Source organism: Culex quinquefasciatus, chromosome 2, assembly GCF_015732765.1.
Source record: "Culex quinquefasciatus strain JHB chromosome 2, VPISU_Cqui_1.0_pri_paternal, whole genome shotgun sequence".
Classification (NCBI taxonomy): Eukaryota; Metazoa; Arthropoda; class Insecta; order Diptera; family Culicidae; genus Culex; species Culex quinquefasciatus.
In genome coordinates, this window is record NC_051862.1 from 88187928 (window position 1) to 88208236 (window position 20309).

At 39.8% G+C, this 20309-nt stretch overlaps 2 protein-coding genes across 2 annotated transcripts; one reads left to right on the forward strand and one right to left on the reverse strand.

The window, feature by feature from the left end:
- The first annotated feature begins 105 nt into the window (after window positions 1-105).
- Window positions 106-7773, forward strand: LOC6048290 (ankyrin repeat, SAM and basic leucine zipper domain-containing protein 1). The gene is made up of 3 exons (XM_038255022.1): window positions 106-329; window positions 6347-7302; window positions 7361-7773. The coding sequence occupies exons 1-3, from the start codon at window positions 246-248 to the stop codon at window positions 7704-7706; spliced, it is 1386 nt and encodes a 461-aa protein (XP_038110950.1). The 5' UTR covers window positions 106-245; the 3' UTR covers window positions 7707-7773.
- Window positions 7774-7819: 46 nt separating this feature from the next.
- LOC6048289 (sodium- and chloride-dependent glycine transporter 2) lies at window positions 7820-17148 on the reverse strand. Its single transcript, XM_001865192.2, has 7 exons — window positions 16989-17148; window positions 16706-16919; window positions 16155-16572; window positions 10731-11469; window positions 8250-8459; window positions 8000-8173; window positions 7820-7941 (listed from the first exon to the last, which is right to left on the reverse strand). Exons 1-7 carry the CDS (start codon window positions 16992-16994, stop codon window positions 7846-7848), a joined length of 1857 nt encoding a protein of 618 aa, XP_001865227.2. The 5' UTR covers window positions 16995-17148; the 3' UTR covers window positions 7820-7845.
- Window positions 17149-20309: the final 3161 nt, after the last annotated feature.

Sequence of the window (20309 nt, forward strand, 5' to 3'; positions counted from 1 at the left end):
ACTTTCCGCCCGTTCCAACCACGAAGCCGGCAAACGTGCACGGGTTTGTGTCTCGACTGAACTGTCATTGTCAAGGTTGCGCGTTTTGTTTTTGTTTACACGCTGATGCTTGCCGGTTTTTTTTGCTGATGGTGATGGATCCCGTTTGGCGGCGTAATTTGTCTCGAAAAACGTGTCGATTATAAAATTATTAAAAGAGTGCTTGCCGTGAATACGTTTAAATAGTGCGTGCTGCTGGATAAGAAATGTTCCGTCCGGCTGGATATTCCGATTCGGATTCGTATTCCGACTCAGAATATGACTTCTGCTATGGTCGCGACAAATCTGAAGTATGTTATTTATTAAGTATTAAGTATTTATTCGGTACGATAACTTGTTAGTTAAACTATGTAACAAGTCAAGGAAGGAACTAGCCGGAAATTTACAATTGATCCAACATATACTAACAAATCTAAAAACTAAATCTAACTGAATCTTAAAGCTTTAAACTACAGAGTAAAAAAGAGTCACCACTGTGTTTAAACCTTATGCTGCTTATGCTCAATTGGGTCCTAAAATGAAGCTTAGATTGCTGATATTATTGTTTACAGCGATAAAGCTTATTTTTCTGAGTACAATGACCCTTTGTACGACCATAAAGAGTTTAAAATGGAATTTTAAATCAATTTTGAAAAATTAACCTCGCGGTCCTTCTTGACAGAAAAGCTCCTACTTGACAGCTCATTCCAAGGGGACCATAGTTAATCCATCGGAAAAATGTTGTCCTGTCAAAAAAAAATTTTGCATTAAAATGAAAAAAAGTGATCAGAAATGGTTTTAAATCGTGTTTTTTACCGTTGTACATAAAAATTGACATAGGGCTTTAGTACCCAATTGGGTCCTAAAATGAAGCTTAGATTGCTGATATTATTGTTTACAGCGATGAAGCTTATTTTTCTGAGTACAACGACCCTTTGTACGACCACAAAGAGTTTAAAATGGATTTTAAAATCAATTTTGAAAAATTAAACTCGCGATCCTTCTTGACAGAAAAGCTCCTACTTGACAGCTCGTTCCAAGGGGACTATAGTTGATCCATCGAAAAAATGTTGTCCAGTGAAAAAAAAATTTGCATTAAAATGAAAAAAAGTGATCAGAAATGGTTTTTAATCGTGTTTTTTACCGTTGTACATAAAAATTGACATAGGGCTTTAGTACCCAATTAGTATGATGTGTACACTGCCCATGTTCGCATAAATGTCCCATATGCAAAAACAGCAAGCTGAGAAAAACGCTAAACAAGTTTGTCCCACACATAAGGCTACGTGTTGAGTTTTCACGAAAAAACTGGATTTCCTCCTGATTTCTAAAACAAAGTACTGGATGTTATAGGCTCTTTTAAAAGAGCACACGATTTTGAACCAAACTGCATCAATAACTCAAAAGTGACGAAAATGCATATGGGACATTTATGCAATCATGGGCAGTACAGTAGATTCAAATATAAAATTTATAATATTTTTGAAAACTTCTAACATTACAAATTGGAAAGTGTTGGTACTGAAGTTAATTGTTCAAAAAAAAAATCAACTATTTTCGGCAAAGTTGGGATCTTCAAAAAGTCTCTTCACGGTTTTAGCAGATTCCCGGTGGTCATTGTGATCAGTACCCGTTATCCAGGTCGGTCTCTGGATATGATGAGATCGTTTAGGAAACAAGTGGAGGCGAGACTCGACTCGAGATCCCGCTGTCGAAGCTGTGAAATGATGCAATAGACGATGAGGTAGAGATCACTTAAGGAGAACGGTTTGTGGTAACTGGTAAGCTGGACTGCGGTAATTAGGAGGTTCGTGGGGCCCTACCAAGCGGGCTTATCTTTATCGACCTCAAGGCGGATACACTCGACCGCGAGCAGCTTTGGCAGATTATGCACGAGAACGAGTTCCCGGATTAACCGACTCGGCTGATCAAGGCTGGCTGATTGGATGGTGTGATGTGTCAGGTGCGTGTTTCGGGAGAACCCTTTTGATCGAGCTGACGCTGGAGTGACCGTTGGAGAAGCTGCACAAACTTTTGGCTCAACACTGGCGACGGCGGTTGCGGATCTGACCGATTTATGTAGCAATGACCGGAAAGTCTCAAACGCGTGGTATGGAGAACAGCTGAGAAACCTGAAAACCGAGCGGGATGATGCCGACAGGACCTGCAAACATACAAAAAGGCTGGATGATTGGAACCTTAATAAAGTGCTTCGAAACCGCTACGTCCGAGGACTGAGATCATCAAAGAACCTGGCAGTAGAAGAGGAAATTCGAAGTTGTCACGGAAATCCCAAGAAGCTTTGGAGAAGCCTGAAATCGCTGATTCGGCCTGGTGGAGAACCTCCAATGGAAATTGTTTTCGAGGGAGCGCGAAGCGAAAGGGAAACGACGGAACGCTTGAATAAGTTCTTCGTGAAAAGTGTAGAGACAATCCATAGAAACATCCCACCAGCCCAAGTGGAACCAGCAGTAGCACCAGCAGAAGTAAGGGTAAACGAAGATGGCAGCGAGGACTTATTAACGGAGCTTCAACCAATCACCTTGACGAAACTGAAAGAAACAGTCTACTCGCTAAAAGATTGCGCTGGTGTTGATAGCGTGACAAAACGGGTCATGACGGATTCATTTGACGTTGTTGGAGAGCAGCTGTTGGCGATTGTCAACAGATCCCTGGAAAGCGGAGAATTCCCACAACCTTGGAAGCGGACTTTGGTGATACCGATACCAAAGGTACCGAAATCGACGCGCCCGGAAGATCACAGACCGATCAACATTTTGCCACTCTATGAGAAGGTTTTGGAAACTATAGTAAAGGAGCAGCTCCTGGCGTTTGTGGATCGGACGAAAGTTTTACTCGAAGAGCAGTCTGGTTTCCGAAAGCATCACTCCTGTGAGTCAGCGCTCAACCTGTTACTGCTGAAATGGAAACAGGCAATTGAAGAAGGGAAAATCGTCCTATCGGTGTTCGTAGACCTGAAGCGAGCTTTCGAGACCATTGACCGAACACAACTGAAAGCAGTACTGCGTCGCTACGGTGTTCGCGGTTCAGCGCTCAAATGGTTTAGCAGCTACTTGGACAGCAGAACGCAGGTGACTCGTTACAACGGCATCACGTCAGCAGCCACGGCAGTAGATCTTGGAGTTCCTCAAGGCAGTGTGCTTGGACCGCTTCTCTTTATTTTATATATCAACGACCTGAAGCAAGCACTGAGACGAGTTCAAGTAAATCTTTTCGCTGATGATACTGTACTGTTTCTGACCGGAACTAGCTTTAAAGATTGCTTTAACGTGATGAATACTGAGTTTGCCAGTTTTACCGAATGGCTGAGATGGAAGAAACTACAGCTGAATGTCAGCAAAGCAAAATGCATGATAGTGACCACACGACCAAGCGACGGCGTAAGCAGAGCGGTTCGGATAGATGGCGAGGAAATCGAGAGGGTCGTGACGATCAAATATCTCGGAGTGATGCTGGACGAAAAATTGAACTTTAATGACCACATTGACTACACAATACGGAAAGCAGCCCGAAAATTTGGAGTACTCTGCAGAATTAACCGTTAACTGACGACTGAAGCCAAAATAAACGTGTACAAATCCCTGATTGCTCCTCATTTCGACTACTGTGCCTCTATCCTGTTTTTAGCAACTCGTCAACAACTGAAAAGAATGCAGGTCCTGCAGAGCAAAGTGATGCAACTTATTTTGAAATGTGATCGTTTAACACCAAGGCAAAACATGCTGGATTGTTTACAGTGGATGTCTGTTCGTCAAAGGATCGAGTACAATACGTTAATTTTTGTGTTTCGTGTAACTAAAAAAAACGAAACTATTGGCACTACGCCCCCCGGGGCATGGCCTTCCTCTAACGTGGGATTTCTGCTCCAGCGCCTCTGACGAGACAGGAGAAACCGGGACCGACGTTTTACTTCACCATCCGATAGAAGCTCAGTGGATAAGGCGGGAATCGAACCCGCGTCTCATAGCATCATCGGGATCGGCAGCCGAAGCCGCTACCCCTGCGCCACGAGACCCTGCCACGTGCTGGCTAATTGACATGTGGCGTCCTCTGATCGAGGCAGCTTTCTTAGTGTGCTTTGATTTATCCCTGAACATTTTGCTGGGACCATGAGAATTTCGGCGACGCCGGAATGAATCTGCTTCTAGGCAAGATTAGAGGCCTCGGATCATCTTGCACCCTTCAGAGGAATTGTTTCTCAGACCATCCCCTTGGACCCCAAGGTATGCAAAAGTCGTTAAATTTCAACGACAGACTTGTACAGAGCAATGTACCCAATTGCTCAAGTTATACGGGTTAATTCCCATTTAAACTTGTTCCTGCTCAAGGCAAGCCAATTTTCAACCAAATGGGCTGAAATTTGGGCTGGAGGCCCCATTTTGAGTACTCTTTCGGGCAATCTCATATACTTTTTGATTTGAGCATTTTTAATTTTTTTGACCCGGGCTAATGTACAACCAGCTGCCGGAAGCAGCAAAGAACACCAGGAACATCAACGAGTTCAAAAACTTGTGTAAGAATTTCGTGCGTCAACGACCGATGGAGTAAAAGTGAACCACGACTGTACTGTGAGGAAGAGCATGTTATGACGGCCGGCCATCTTCATTATCGGTACATGTCGCATGGGATCACTTTGGGCCTCATATGATGTAAGCTTGATCAAAAGTAACGCGAATCTGGGCGCGGTTTTAACCCTATGTGCTCATATGTGTGTGGGATAGCAAATGATCTCAATACCCTAAATGGAAGCTGCAATCTGAGTGATAGACAAAAGGACTCTACACAGGATTTTGTAAGAGCGCCTTGAGATGAAGTAAGAGAGGAACGGATGGGCACACACGGAAGTAGAGTTAGATCAAAGGACACTCTCAATAATAGACGATAGAATTATCGAAAGATATCTCCTCGTAATCCTTCCATGCTACAAAAACTGTGTATGGGTAAGAGGTGGGCCATCCAAGGAAAAAACGCTGAGGGCAGTGGCAAGGTGATTGCTTATCCTGTGCGCTGTTCAACATGGTCCTTGAGGGCATTATTCGAAGGACGAGCATCGGAACGAGTGGCACGATTATGAACAAGTCCTACCAGTTGCTTGATTTTGCTGATAACATCGACATTGTGGCAAGAAACTTGGAGACGGCGAAAGATATCTACACCCGATTGAAGGTACAAGCAAAGCGTGTAGGACTTGGCATGAATACGACGAATACGAAGTACATGATAGGAAGGGGTTCGAAGGACGTCGGTCCCCGAGTCTCACCCCTCTAACTGTGGATGGTGATGAGCTGGAGGAGATGATCAAGCTCGTGTACTTGGGATCGCTGGTAACTGCCGACAACGATACTAGCAAAGATATCCGGACTCGTATTTTTACTGGGAATTGTGCCTACTTCGGATTACGGAAGACCATCACATCGGATCGAGTGCAACGCCGCACGAACCTGGCGATGCGGCAGGAGGACGAACGTGCCCTTGGAGTTTTCGAACGGAACGTGCTACGAACGATCTATGGTGGAGTGCAGGTGTCTGACGGAGTGTGGCGATGACGCATGAACCGTTTCTTGAAGAACCGACCATCGTCACCCAGGCGAAGATCGGGAGGCTCAGGTGGCCGGCCATGTCGCCCGAATTGACGAGAGCTGTTAACACAGGAGCGGACATTGCCGTTAGTATATCGATACTTGCCCAGAAGTCGAGTCGTACGAAGCAGCTGGATTGGCAAGAAGCAAAGCGAGTGCTTTGCTATCTGATGGGAACAGCGACCACAAACTGCAGTTGGGATCTACTGGTGCTGGACTGGAGATGTACGTGGACTGGGCAGGCCAGCAACTGTGCTGATCTACGAGGACAATCAAAGCTATATAAAGCTCGTGGACGGCTACAAGATCGAGCACATCGAAACCCGATACTCCTACGTTCGCGACCTGATGGAGAAGAAGATGTTCGATCTGTAGTACTGTCCGACTGATAAGATGTTGACTTACATTTTTACGAAGCCGTTGCAGAACCTGCAGATCAAGATGTTGTGTGAAGAAATCGGTCTACTACTGGATCACGTCGAGGAGGAGTACTAGAAGTGATGAACGATGAAGATCGCAGTAGAATAGTCTGCTGAAAGATATCCTAATATTTCATTCAAGACCAAGAGAACAGGATTTGGTCAAAAATGATTTTTTGACGATTTTTCAATGAGATTCTTTTGGATTTCTTAATTATGATTTCTGCATAGATTTAAAAAAATGTAGATGCTTTTCGTTCAAGAATCGCAACAAAAACCTTTAAAACATATTTCCTCTCACTTCACTAGCGCAAACCCGCCCCGAACACCCACTGGCTCGCCCAACCGGCCAGGGAGGACCACCATGACGCGCTGTACCGGGCCATTCTGGAGGGCAACCTGCCGGAGGTGCGACGCCTCCTCGAGCTGGACCGTACGCTGGAGTTGGCCTGTCTGCGCACCGGGTGGCCATCGCTGCTGGTGGCGTCCAGCGAGGCCCGACCGGAGATTGTTAGCTACCTGCTGGAGGTGCGCGGAATCGATGTGAACGAAACTTGGGACCTGAAGACGGCTCTGATGGTTGCGTGTGACTCGATGGCGGATGAGGAGCGCGTGCTGGAGACTGTGAAATTGCTGCTGGAGTTTGGTGCGGTTATAAACTGTAAGGATCGGCAGGGGAAGACGCCGCTCATGTTTGCGGCCACGCGGGGTCATACGGAGGTTGTACGGCTGCTGGTCGACCAGGCATCGCTGGAGGCAACGGATAACGATGGGTTGACGGCGTTGTTCCACGGGGTTAACTCGAAGAACGTGGAGATTGTGGAGATGCTGTTGAAGGCGGGTAGTGCAACGGATATAATCAACCGACGGGGGTTCACGCCCAGGCAGGAGGCCGAGTTCGAGGGCTACGCGGATATTGTGGCGCTGTTTCCGGTCGAGAATCACTTTAACATTCCGTTCAAGTACATGAGCTACGCCCGCTATCAGGACATTACGCAGGGGGAGAGTGAAGTGGACCGACCCGGGTACTATCCGGAGATCGGCTTGCTACTGTACGGAATGTACAGCGAGCAGCATTTGGAGCGATTCGCCAAGGAGAACATTGATCTGACGCGGTTTCTCACGCTGGACGACGATCAGTTGAAAGAGCTTGGGTTTACGTTGCCCTTCGAGCGGAAGAAGATTCTGTACGGACTGCTGAAGTTCCATCGACGCGCCTGGAGCAAGCGAAGTATGTGCAAGTTCAGCAAGGACCGGCAACTCGAGTGAGTTTTCCTCTTTCATCAATGTAAATAATAACTAACAACAGTTCCCCCTTTCCAGTTCCTTCGACCTGCTAGAAACGGTTTGCGCCCACCTAAAGCAGGTGACGGTGATGCAGGCTTCTCTGGTGTTCGTAGCCAAAATGATGCCCCCGGCGGAGATCAAGAACAAACTCACGCCACAAATTCGGGACTGCCTGCGGAAAGCCACAGAGCTGCGGCAAGCCGTGGATGAGTTCAGCGAGGAGATCAAAAGAATTCACGAGCTGACCGCACCCCGGCCAGTGATGCACATTGATGGGAAGCGGGAGGCGCAACTTAAAGGTCGATGGCTGGTGAAGATGGTGAAGTTTTCGCTACTTTCGGGAGTTGTATCGTTTATGGTTTACAGGCGGCTCAAGAATTGAGGTGATATTTGAAAACGATGTTTTATAGCCTCTATCGATGTTATCTTATAAAGAACTAGAATGACTACACGCCCTTTTTGATTGTTTTGAGAAACTTTCCATATATTTAATTAAGCAAAAGGAACTAACACATTGTAATTCAAAGCTCTGTAACCGGTTCATCATATTCAAAATGATAAAGTGCAACTTTTGCTGCCCTCCATTCGTCGGTTGGTCGAACTAGTGAGATAATTTTCTGAAATAAATTTGAAGTACAAATAAACGACTTAAATCACCACCATTGAATTACAAACCTTCACCAGCGACTTTTCGCTGATATCCGCAATGAGTTTGTAGATTGCCGTCAGGACCACCACCCCCATTGGCAGCAGTCCAATAATCCAACCGACAATGTCCGCCCATTCGGGGTAAGCGTACTTCCCGTACGAGACCGGTTTATACTGGATCCAGTTGAAGCAGAGGATAAACTGAAAGAAGAAAAAAAATCCATAACCAACCTTGATTTGTAATCTAAAACTTAAACCAAAAAAAAAAAAAACATACCAACAGCGTTGCCGGCGTAACCACCTTCCAGAGAATGGTCCAAAAGACGACGAAGCACTTGGAGCGTTGGCCAATCATCTCCTCAATATTTTGGATGAATCGCTCGGAGCCGTAAATCCACGCGACCAGCACACATTCGATGGTGGCGATCAGCAGCACAGACCAATTGGCGGCGTACTTGTCGACGAGCTGGAACCAGTACATGCCACTCTGAAAAAGGGGATTGAGAACGTCGAAATATCTATAGAAATTATATTTTTCTCGACCACGACCTTTTAAGCCAAATTTGATTAATGAAATACTTTCTGTTGTTGTATAATGTTCTTTTCCCTGCTATGTGCTTTTCATTTATTTTTCAGACAATATTTATATTGTTACATAATGTTAACCACTTTGGCCACTGAAGCGGTGCTTTTAAAGAATTATAAAAAAATAAAGTTATTTTCGATTGCAGATTCGAAAAATGTCTTTTTTGGCTCAAAGATGTATTTTTTAGTCCCCTGAAACAAATACAGTCTATACTCGATTATCCGAAGGCCTTGGCAACATTTCACTTCGGATAATCGAAACTTCGGATAATCGAATCACGAAAAAAAATATTTTCGTTGTCTTATTTTTGATTGTTGAGCTTTAGTATCTCCCTTAAACTACTCTAAAGTAATTAATAATTTTTAAATCCAAAATGGCGGCCAAAATGGCGATGATGAAATATTCTCGGATTAGTTTTCAAAAAGCCTTAAGAGGTAAACAAAGCCTTTTTTTGCCTCGGTATTCGACCTACTTACGGAAAAGCAATTTCAAAAATGCTAAATATTGTTAATCTACACGTCTTTTAAGTGCCCCAATAAATGAAATTTTGTTATAATTTGAAGAAATACGAATATTAGTGTCAGAGGTCATGGTGGCTCTTACGGCTTTTTGAAAACTCACCCGAGTATTAAAAAAATGCAATTTTTTTATTTTACAGGCAATCGACCATTCAAATTTGACTAATATGGGGTTGCAGAATTTGATGTTTAAAAAAAGGAAATAATAAAAAATATGATAAAAAATTGATTTGTGATGCGATTATCCCAGGTCCCATACAAACCTTCGGATAATCGAACTTAGGATAATCGAAACATCTGATAATCGAGGCTTCGGATAGTCGAGTCTGGACTGTAAAAAAAATCGAAAATAAAAAAATGCGTATCTTTCATACGTCGATTTCCGAGCACGTGGTTTCATGCTTTTGACAGCTGTCAGTCGTTCCAATAGTCGTTCAATTGTTTTGTACAATGTAAAAAACACGATAAAATACCATTTCTGACGTGATTTCTGATCACTTTTTTCATTTAAATGCAAAAAAATAAATTGACAAGATAACATTTTTTCGATGGTTCAACTATGCTACCCATGTTCGCATAAATGTCCCATTTGCAAAAACATCATGCTGAGAAAACCCCATTTGAAATTTGTCCCACCCATAAGGCTACGAGTTAAATTTTCGCGAAAAAATTGGATTTTCTCCCGATTTCTAGAACAAAGTGTGGATGTTGTAGGCTTTTCTGAAAGAGCACACGATGTTGAACCAAACTGCATCAATAACTAAAAAACGATGAAAATGCATATGGGACATTTATGCGATCAGGGGCAGTATGGTCCCCTTAAAGCAAGCTGTCAAGTAGAGCCTATTCAGTCAAGAAGGGCCGCGAAGTTAATGTTTAAAATTGATTTAAAAATCCATTTAAATCCTTTGCGGTCGTACAAAGGGTTACTGTGCACAGAAAAATAAGCTTAATCGTTGTGAACAATAATATCCCAAAGGCTAAATTTTATTGCTGATTTATTGATGACTTTGACTCTCTACCCTAAAGCGGGCCTTAACTAACAATTTAAAAAAAAATAAACAAGATTAATGCATATAAAATTACTTAAAAACGATCTTAAAGAAACATTAAATAAAAGAAGTAAACTTTTAGAAATACAAAAGTTGCTCAAGATAACCACCTATTTCAAATATCAAGCCTGATTTTTGAAATTTTGAAGCAAAATGTATCAGTAAGTGCTTAAATGGGTGCACAAAAAAGGAAGTGCTAAATTGAAATCATCATTTTCTGATCAAGCTCAATTGGATGGGGCTGTTGATAACATCAACACAAGCAAGAATCTCGATTTTCGTCACCCCCTTCTTTTTCACAAAACATGTTAAAACATACATTTCAAATCCGTAATTTTCACAAAAATCTTTCTAACTACATATATTTAGGTGGAGACGCATGATGCTTTAAGTTCCATAAATGTTTAAATAAAATAAAAATAAAAAAAAACCAACTCAATAGAATAATAATTTGATTAAAACATCAAAGGCCCTGAATAGATTATAGTCCCGAATCGCAAAATTTGTTGATACCATGATCTGACATGGATATGCAAACAAACAAACAAACAAACAAACCCACGCGAATTGAAGCCCATAAAAAATCAAATTTCTTGACTTACGTTTGTAATGAACACCAACCCGCCCAGATATCCCACGGTAGCCACACCAAACACGACCCTCAGCTTCCAGCGCCGCCACTGGGGAAAAGTGTCCAAAATTCCGGTCACAACCGTTTCCATCAGCGCAAACTGCGAGTCCAGGCCAAGGGTCAACAGCATGAAGAAGAACAACACCGACCAGAACATTGGCATCTGCAGCTTTGTGACCATTTCCGGAAACACCACGAACGCAAGTCCCGCTCCCTGGTCCAGCACGGTTCCCACTTCGGTGTCCAACTCGTGCGCCAGGAATCCCAAAATGGAAAATATCACAAATCCAGCGAAGAACGAAGTCAATATGTTGGTGACGGCCACGATGATGGCATCCCGGTAGCAATTGTTCTGGAACTTGTTGTAGGACGCGAGCGTGAGCAGTCCTCCCCAGGCGGGACTCAGTGCGAAGAAGATCTGGACGGCGGCATCGCCCCAAATTTGGGCACTTTTCAGCTTTTCCCAGTCCGGTTTTAGATAGTACATGATTCCGGTGTAAGAACCGGGAAGTGTGATTCCTCGGACGAATAGCATTATCAAGACCACGTATGGAAACAGGGCCGTAAAGTAGACTACCTTGCCGGAAGATTTGACTCCTCGGCAGAGGCACAGGAACACGATGAGCCAGGCAGCCAGCAGGCAGAATGATAGCGATATGCTAACATTTCCGGTGTGCTCGATGCCACTTGAAAGTTGGAGGACGTAGTTTCTGAAATGAGGTTCAACTTATATTAGTAAAAAATATTTAAAATATTCTATTGAATTTTTAAATATTTTTGGTCAGATATCTGGAGCAACATTTGAAAGGGGCGGTACGACATTGCTTTTACGGCCTTTCATCCCATTTAAACAAATGGAACGAAAAGCCATAAGAGCAGTGTCATACCACCCCTTTCAAATGTTGCTCCAGATATGAAAGGTTTCTTGCTTGCTCAAATATGAAATCATTGAAGTCACTCATCTTATGGTGACTGTAAAAAAATATTTTCATTCAGAGCGAGTCCACGAACAGGGCATACTCCTTTGAATGGGACGTCATTTGCACCCCACCAATTTCCCTAAAATTTTCAGGGGTCATCGGGAAGTGGGGCAAATCGGAACACAAGGTTTAAAAGTTCAAAAACGTCAAAATCCTAAAAAGGCTGTAACTTAGGCAAAATTCAATTATATTTCAATTGTGGTTTGGTTGAGCGTTTTAGCAGAATGCATTACTGTGAATACAAAGAGACGAGTTGTTCCTTATATATAGCGGAATTAAAAGGAACAACTCGTCTCTTTGTATATTTCAATATTCACAATATATTAGAAGTGGCAAATGGGCAGTATTCATGATTGCTGCGAGTCGCAGGACTCTCCCCCTTTGCTATTAGTGCATGCATGCATAATGCATGCATAATCTTTAATTTTTCAAGGGTTTAAATCAGGGGCCTGCCCAACCTTTTCGGCTCAATTTTCACATTTTTGATCGTCAAAATTACAATTGTTCATTTTTCCATGGTTTCTTTGAAAGAATCGGTTCTCAGATGACCAGTGAACATAACTTTACCAAAAGTTTGAAAAAATATCTATACAAGTCGTTTTTATCTACATTTTACGTCAAAAATCAATCCGGCCCGCGGGCCGGACCAATTTTGCACTTAAAACTTACATAAAAACGACCTGCAAAAATATTTTTCCAAACTTTTATCAAAGTTATGTTCACTGGACATCTGAGAACCGATTCCATCAAAGAAACCATAAAAAAATCAACATTTGTAATTTTGACAACCAAAAATGTGAAAATTGAGCCGAAAAGGTTGGGCAGGCCTGGTTTAAATGGATAAAAATAAACATTTTTATGCATGTTTCTATTGCAAAATTTACTCAGGAACACGAATTTGATAAAATTTTCACCAGAAAATGGGATTTTAGGGATCCCTTGAGCAAAAATGTACAACCAAAAAAATCACTAAAAGTGAAAGTGCGACATTAACTTTGAAAAATATTGCAATGAAAATCCTAACTTATCCAAAAGTGGAACCCTATTAATTTAACCTACAAAAATTAAGAAAATGTTGTATTTGAACAATAGTTTTTCTTAAGGGATTACATACATGTAAATCGGCAAATATGTCAGAGGTTGGTTTGAGCACTAACTTAAACTTTTTTTAAATCTGTTTTCAGGATATTAAAATATACATTTTCAACTATTAACAAAATAAATTAGAGGACATTTGGCTGCATCATTACAGAGATATAGCAATTTCAAGTTAGCAGTTTCAAAAAACGGGTGCCACGATATCTCAACACTGCTTTGACCAAATCGGCTCAAAATTTTGGTGAAGACTTGTTAAACCGGTCCCGTGTGCATGATGAAGGCCGATTTTCAAAAAGTTTATTTTCAAAAAAGATAAAAATATGTTGTATGTTTTTCATATAAAAAATCGAAAGTTTTTGATTTTTGTTTTTTTTTAAAATGCAAAATTTCAAAATCGGGCTTCGTCATGCACACGGGATATGTCTTGCGAGTCTTCACCTAAATTTCAGCCAAATTGGTCAATCCCATCTCGAGATATCGTGGCACCCGTAAATCAACTCGGTGTTCAGAGAAAAACGCTCGCAAAGTTTGACAGTTCGCTTTGCGCATGGCAAAATTTCCAGCTAAAATCGTCTGCAACTTACTTTAATCATGAAATATCTTCATAAAACTTTCAGGAGTGATAGAATATCATCTTTTAAGTTGATTTAATAAATTTTCTGTAATATGAAATTTTGTCATTTTCTACATGTATGTAACCCCTTAAACATGCAATAAATGCTTGTTTGATCAACTAAATTGCATATTTGTTCAATCATGATAGAAAAATAACTGTTTTTATGTTAAAGGTATTATAGTTGCTGAAACCGTAAGAATTTACAATAAATCAATGCTATAGTTTATTGTACTTAACACAAACATGATAATTGATGTTTGAAATGATATCTATCTATATATATATAAAAAATTTCGACGGTTTTGTTCAAACGCGAATCAGATCAATACGGAGCATCGGATTGAGCTGCTTTTTGTTGCGTTGGGTCCGTATAAGTTCAAGGAAGGTTCTTACGTCAAAAAGTTACAACTTTGGCCACTCTGGAACCGATTCCGGAAAACTGGAGATTGTATGGGAAAAGTTACGTAAAATCAAATTTTGATCACAGGAGGCTGAATAAGCAAAAAAGTTAAAAACGTCAACATACGAAAAAAGGCAGAACGAAGTTTGTCGGGTAAAAGTTATAATAATAAATCAATAACAAAACATTTTTTTGAAAATCAAAATGTGTAGTTTTATCAGCAACTGTAAACAAATCTATTGTTTTGTATTGGTGAACTACACATTAAAAAAAAATCATGGTGATATTAGATCTGGGAAGTATAGATTGTCAAGGGAAACAGATTGGCCAATGCCTTACAGATTCAAACGCGCTGGACACCAACCACCCAGCAAAACTGGCAGTGTTGCAAGCGCAAAACACACGTTGCCAATGCCGATTTATTTTGCATCGACCAATCTGTTTCCCTTGACAATCTGTACTTGGAAGGGGTACATCTTTTATGTCAGATAAAAAAGGTGTAATTTTACCACTTTTCTGGTGTAATGTCACTTTTTCAGCCTAAATTTAGGTAAAATCACATCTTAAAAGAGTAATATTTAATCTTTCAAAATTATACCTTCCAAATTTACACAATTGGGTCCTTAAATTAGGCTTAGATTGCTGATATTATTGTTCACAACGATAAAGCTTATTTTTTCTGAGTACAATGACCCTTTGCACGACCACAAAAAGTTTAAAATGGATTTTTAAATAAATTTTGAAAAATTAACCTCGCGGTACTACCTACTTGACAGGAAGGTACTACTTGAAAGCTCGTTCTAATGGGACCATAGTTGATCTACAGAAAAAAATGTTGTCTTGTCAATTTATTTTATTGCATTAAAATTATTAAAAAGTGATCATAGTGAATGGTTTTTAATCGTGTTTTTTACCGTAAGGCCGTTGCAAAATTTTCAAAGTTTATGTCGCCCCCCCCCCCCTTCAAAATCGGTTCGAAAAATCAGGGGACAAAAAAAATATTTTTTCTAAAAACTTCAAAATGTTTAAAGGAAATATAAGTCCATCCAACTGAAAACAATAAGAAATGCATTTTCCTGCGTTTAAAATCATACTTAGCATGTCTGGGAACGGCCAAAAATATTTTCAATTTTTGTGGAATTCCAATGTACAGCACCGTTTTTTCTATCGTTTTTTTTTATCGGCGAAAAAAAAAAAATCTCTTCAATAATTGGATATTTTGAAAACTAATGATTGCAAAACAACTGGGCAGGTGTGAAATGAATTTTAAAACACTTTTTTCATTCAAATGTTGAGAACATAGCTTGTTATTTAAATTTTTATATTTTTTGCCGTCCCCCTCGACCTGGACCAGAGTCGAGGGACATAAACTTCCAAAAATATTTGCAACGGCCTTATACATAAAAATTGACATAGGGCTTTAGGACCCTATTTTCTACTATGTATTTAACTAATTTGTATGGAAAAATCTACATCAAAATTACGTTTTTTATTCATGAATATACACAGTGATTTTTAACACGTTTTCTTTGACCATTTTTGTAAAAAAAATGGTTTAAAAGTCTGTTCGGTTTTTATGTTGTTTTAAGCCATATTTTTTTTTACAAAACATATATTTTTACAATGAAAAGTGAACAAAAGGTCTTTTTTATTCATTATATCTATCATTAGACCAACACCATGCATCAAAACATCAAATATCAGTTAAATTTGATATAAAAATTACGGTTTTCCTATAGTGGACCCGGGTCCACAATCGGATTATGAACCCGGTTCCACTATAGGGTATCTTCTAATGGTTAAAATCTAGACTTTTTTTTGATTAGGTCCTATAAACATATGTAAACATTGAGTGTATCCCTTTCACACCTTATGTCAAAGTCCATCGGAGTAAGCGGGATACACTCAATGTTTACATTTGTTTATAGGACCTTATCAAAAAAAAAAGTCAAGAAATGCACTATGATTTATTTTTTTTGAAGTTATTCGCAAACTAAGATTATGATACTGCTTAAAAACCTTCAAATCTGTACAAATCTGTAATTTAAAGTACAAAAACAGTTCAGTGATGTTTACCATGCGTTTCCATTGAATGACTATTATCAAAGCAATTTGATGGAAGCGCACGGTAGTTTATGAACGCTTCCAAAATCGAAATAGGATTTCCGATTAATTTTAATAAAATATATTTAAAAATCTAATAAAATTGCAGATATAAGGAAGACCTGTACGCGGTTTGATATAACGATTAATTAAATAAATCGAACAAATATTTGTGTACAACTTGGAACCGTAACTTACTTGAAAAACTCCTCCGCGGGTGGTTTCTTCGCCACTTTGGTAAAGTTAGCAATCAAGCTAGCGTTCGCATAACACTCCCTCATATAGTACGTCCCATTAAGATCCAGACACTGGCTCTCCTCGTCGTACGAGTAGCACTGCCGACTGGTCCACGCATGATGGCATCCCTTCCACGGCAACGGTTCCTCAAACGATGCCAGCATGTAAAACAGGGTCCACGCTAGAATTACGTTGTAGTAGAGCATGACGACCAGGGCAACGAGAACCATTCCAAAGCCAAGTCCTTGGAGAAGCGGGGACAGTCGTTTGAACAGAACTGCTGGTCCAAGGCCGGCATACTGGGCCAGGGAGAGTTCCATGAACATTAGAGGTAGTCCGGCTATCACGAGCATCACGGTGAACGGGATTAGGAAGGCACCTGGGGAGTTTGAATGGTTTAAATTTTGGGTTCAATTTCATGGAGACGCTTGGTACATTGTTTCTCACAAGGTACCATCCGTCTCCATTTAATCATTTTTTTGGGAAGAAATCGACATCGTAACTCAACTTACCACCTCCATTGTTGTAGCAAAGGTACGGGAATCGCCAAACATTTCCCAGTCCCACGGAGTACCCCAGCAAAGATAACAGAAAATCGAACCTTCCAGTCCAGGAACCACGCCGGGTCAGAACTTCGTCCTGCTCGTCATCCGCGACACCGGACGCAACACTCCGGTCAACCCACGTGCCGGTCTGTGTACTCACGCGTCGTAATTTTGGTTTGTACTATTGAGAGAAATGGTTAAATCTTCAAAGAACTTCCACTTTAGACAAACTAATCACAGAAGCTCTTACCTCCATGTTTGTTCCTCACCACTGTGGCCACTCGTCACGACCGCGAGAGTGCATCCACTGAGTGATGGTCACGGTCCGGATGGCCAGCTCCAACGCATCGGAGGGAGGTTTGGCGCGCACATGTTAAACATCTCGCATGGGCGCATAAATTGTGGCACATCTTCAACGGTCAATGCCGCAAGGGTAGTGTTGTGTGCGTCATAGAATGCAATTTATCAATATAGTGTAAAGAGTGTAAATCGTACCTGATGGAAAATTTTCCAGGCCGGATTACAAGCACAAAATGTGTGAAAATTTCAAACGTGAAGTATTCTTTGGAGATGAAACGTTTTAATAATTTAGATTGCTTGGCCTCTTTATTGATATTCAACGACCCATTTCAATGTGCAACCACAGCACATTCTTCTTTTAATCCTCCAAAAGGTCAAAAACACCCTGCACGCCGTTTAATTAGCATCCGTATTTTGTTCGAACACGTTCGCAACTCAAATGATGCTCCGGGTTCCGGCGTGCTAAATATTTGCCCACTTGATCCGACCGCCAACGGAGACGTTTATCCTCCAGCTTCGGTTGCTCCCGCTCTATTTATAATTCCGTGCAAATATTTTGCATCCGCGTGGCGGCTTAAAACCAGCCGACGAAAAGGGAGTCATTTTTAATTACTGTTTGCACCAAACAGATGAGTGCGCGAAAATAGTCTACCCAAGGGGGAAATGTATAGATACCAAAACACCTGACCTAACCAAACACAAGATTTGGGGCAAGTGCCTTCGGCTTATCTTGTGTATGGGATGTTTGTTGTTCGGGGGCGGGTCTCGCTCGAGAAGCTTCCAAATTTGCAACAAACAACAAACGACTGCTCGTCATCAGATGTTTTGGAGATAAGATAACCTAGCCTGGTAACATAGAAAGAAAAATAGTACTGTAAACCGGGGTGAGATTGCTAGGAGATTTGTCTGCAAAATTAGTAAAAAAGAATTGAATACAAACTTTTGAGAATGAAATGTTATTTATAATAACCATCGAACCAATAGTTTCCGAGACATCGTCAGTTAAAAATAAGAGTTAATTTAGAAAAACTGAAGAAAACTCATTTTAACAAGATTTATACTATAAAAGTCTGCCTTTGTAAGCAGCACTCCATAGGCGTCATCCATAAAGTATGTCACGCACTAGGGGGAGGGGGTCTGAGCAAATGTGACATTGTATGTTATAAGCATAGGAAAAGCGTGACAAAAGGGGGGAGGGGGGGGGGGTAAATTTTGGCTGATTTCAGCGTGACGTACTTTATGGATGAAGCCATACAACAAAATCTAAAATAGTAGAAAATTATAGAAAATTTTCAACATGTCAAAAAAATACAAAAATATAACAACTTGCCGATTTTTTTTTGAAATTTTGGAAATAACTTTATTATTTTAAAAAAGCAAAAAGCAATTTGACGTTTTTGAAATATTTTTTTCAAAGGGGTCATAAAATTCACAAATGTTTCATTTTGAAACATTGAAAATAGAATCATTAGTTTCTGAGATATTGGTATGTAGAACTAGAAATTAAAAGCCTGTTTGGATGAGACTTCAAAAACTTAAATTTTCTTGTATATTTTTCCTTTATTCGCTGTTTTCAGTAACCAGAGGTCCAATCTTCAATGTCTCTTAAGTAATTTTTTTTTTAATTTTCTCATTCTATAAAAAAGCACTTTCAAGAATGGACAATACGCTGACAATAAAAGAAAATCGACCTCAGGGATGCCCCCTGATTCGATCTTTAAGCAAAAATAAGTAACTGTAAAAATTTTGAGCGAAAAAAAAAACTCATCTTTAAATCCCTCATAACTTGTTAGGGGTAACTCGGATCGTGTTGCGGTCTTGGACAATGTTGTTTGTCATAAAATTTTACTCAAGAAGTTCACACTTGACAATAATCAGATAGGGGAGAGTGGGGAGACTTGATCCCCTTTTTTTGTATCACACATAACTCTTTTAATTTCTCACAAAACTATAAACTTGTTGCATGAATTGAAAGCTTAAACATTATCTATGGTTGGCTAATAAGGGTATTTCATCAGATGAACTCTTCGAATCATGCCAAGCGTTTTAAAAAAATATTTCAAACCGGCATTTTAAAAATGTTAGGGGTAACTTGATCCTCCTTTCAACATCTTGAAGAAATCTTACGCAAAATGTTTCTTATTCATCCAAACTTTTAATTTTCTATAATTTACAGCAATTTCACATAAAACCTGTACGTTTGTGTTCAAAATATAACAAGTTTAGTATGTAAAATATTTAAAAACTTAAAATATTATTTTTTAGACCAAAATTAAGCATTTTTACAAATGCTGGAAATTTGTGTTTACAAAACTTTTGAAAAAAAAGTTCAAACTGCAGTAAGTTATGCACAACTATACTAAAGGAAACTATGTATGAAAACCCAGCCCAATTAATTAATCTTGAGGCTGATTCCAGTGACTGTAAAAAATGCAGGGATCAAGTCTCCCTAAACGCACTTTTTTAAACAATTGATTGTAAAAATAGTATGACGATAAATTTAACATCAAATGCGTAAGGGTTTTGGAGTTGATAAGTTTATCAAACAATTCATGTATAAAAAATATTTTTTTGAATATTTTTTGAGTGTTTTCTATACATATAAAAACAAAGAAAAAAAGATCTCTTGGAAGTTTTTTGCAGCTCGTTTTAGAAAAATGTGTGTAACTCAATCTAAACATTTTTTAATTTTTTGCTTTGTTTTCTACAATGAGTTTTAGTTAATTTCGCACAACTTTCAAGAACAAAGCTATTTTTTTTACCCACATGTTGACGAGATACAGGCTTGGGATCAAGTGTCCCCGGGGATCAAGTCTCCCTACTCTCCCCTACATTTAACGCCTCCTTTTGGTGGAATTTTGAAATTTTTGCTTTTCCTAATACACAGTAAAAAAATGTGTAAATTTGGAAGGTGTTATTTTTTAAGGTTGAATATTACCTCTTTTATGATGTAATTTTACATCAATTTAGACTGAAAAAGCGACATTGCACCAGAATAGTGGTAAAATTACACATTTTCAGAGGTAATATTACACATTTTTTTCTGTGTACATTTTTGCGGTTTTTCCATACAAAGTTCAACGATAAAAAGTGACTCTTATACCTTAACCGGTTTGCTTCAAAATTAGCACAGTTACTTATTTTTACCTAAAGATTTGAACCAGGGGGTATCTCTTAAGATTTTCCAATTTTTAATTTTTTTCGTGTCACCTTCATGGAAAATCATAAACACTTTAAAAAAAAAACTTAAAGTGTCTATATCTTGAAAATG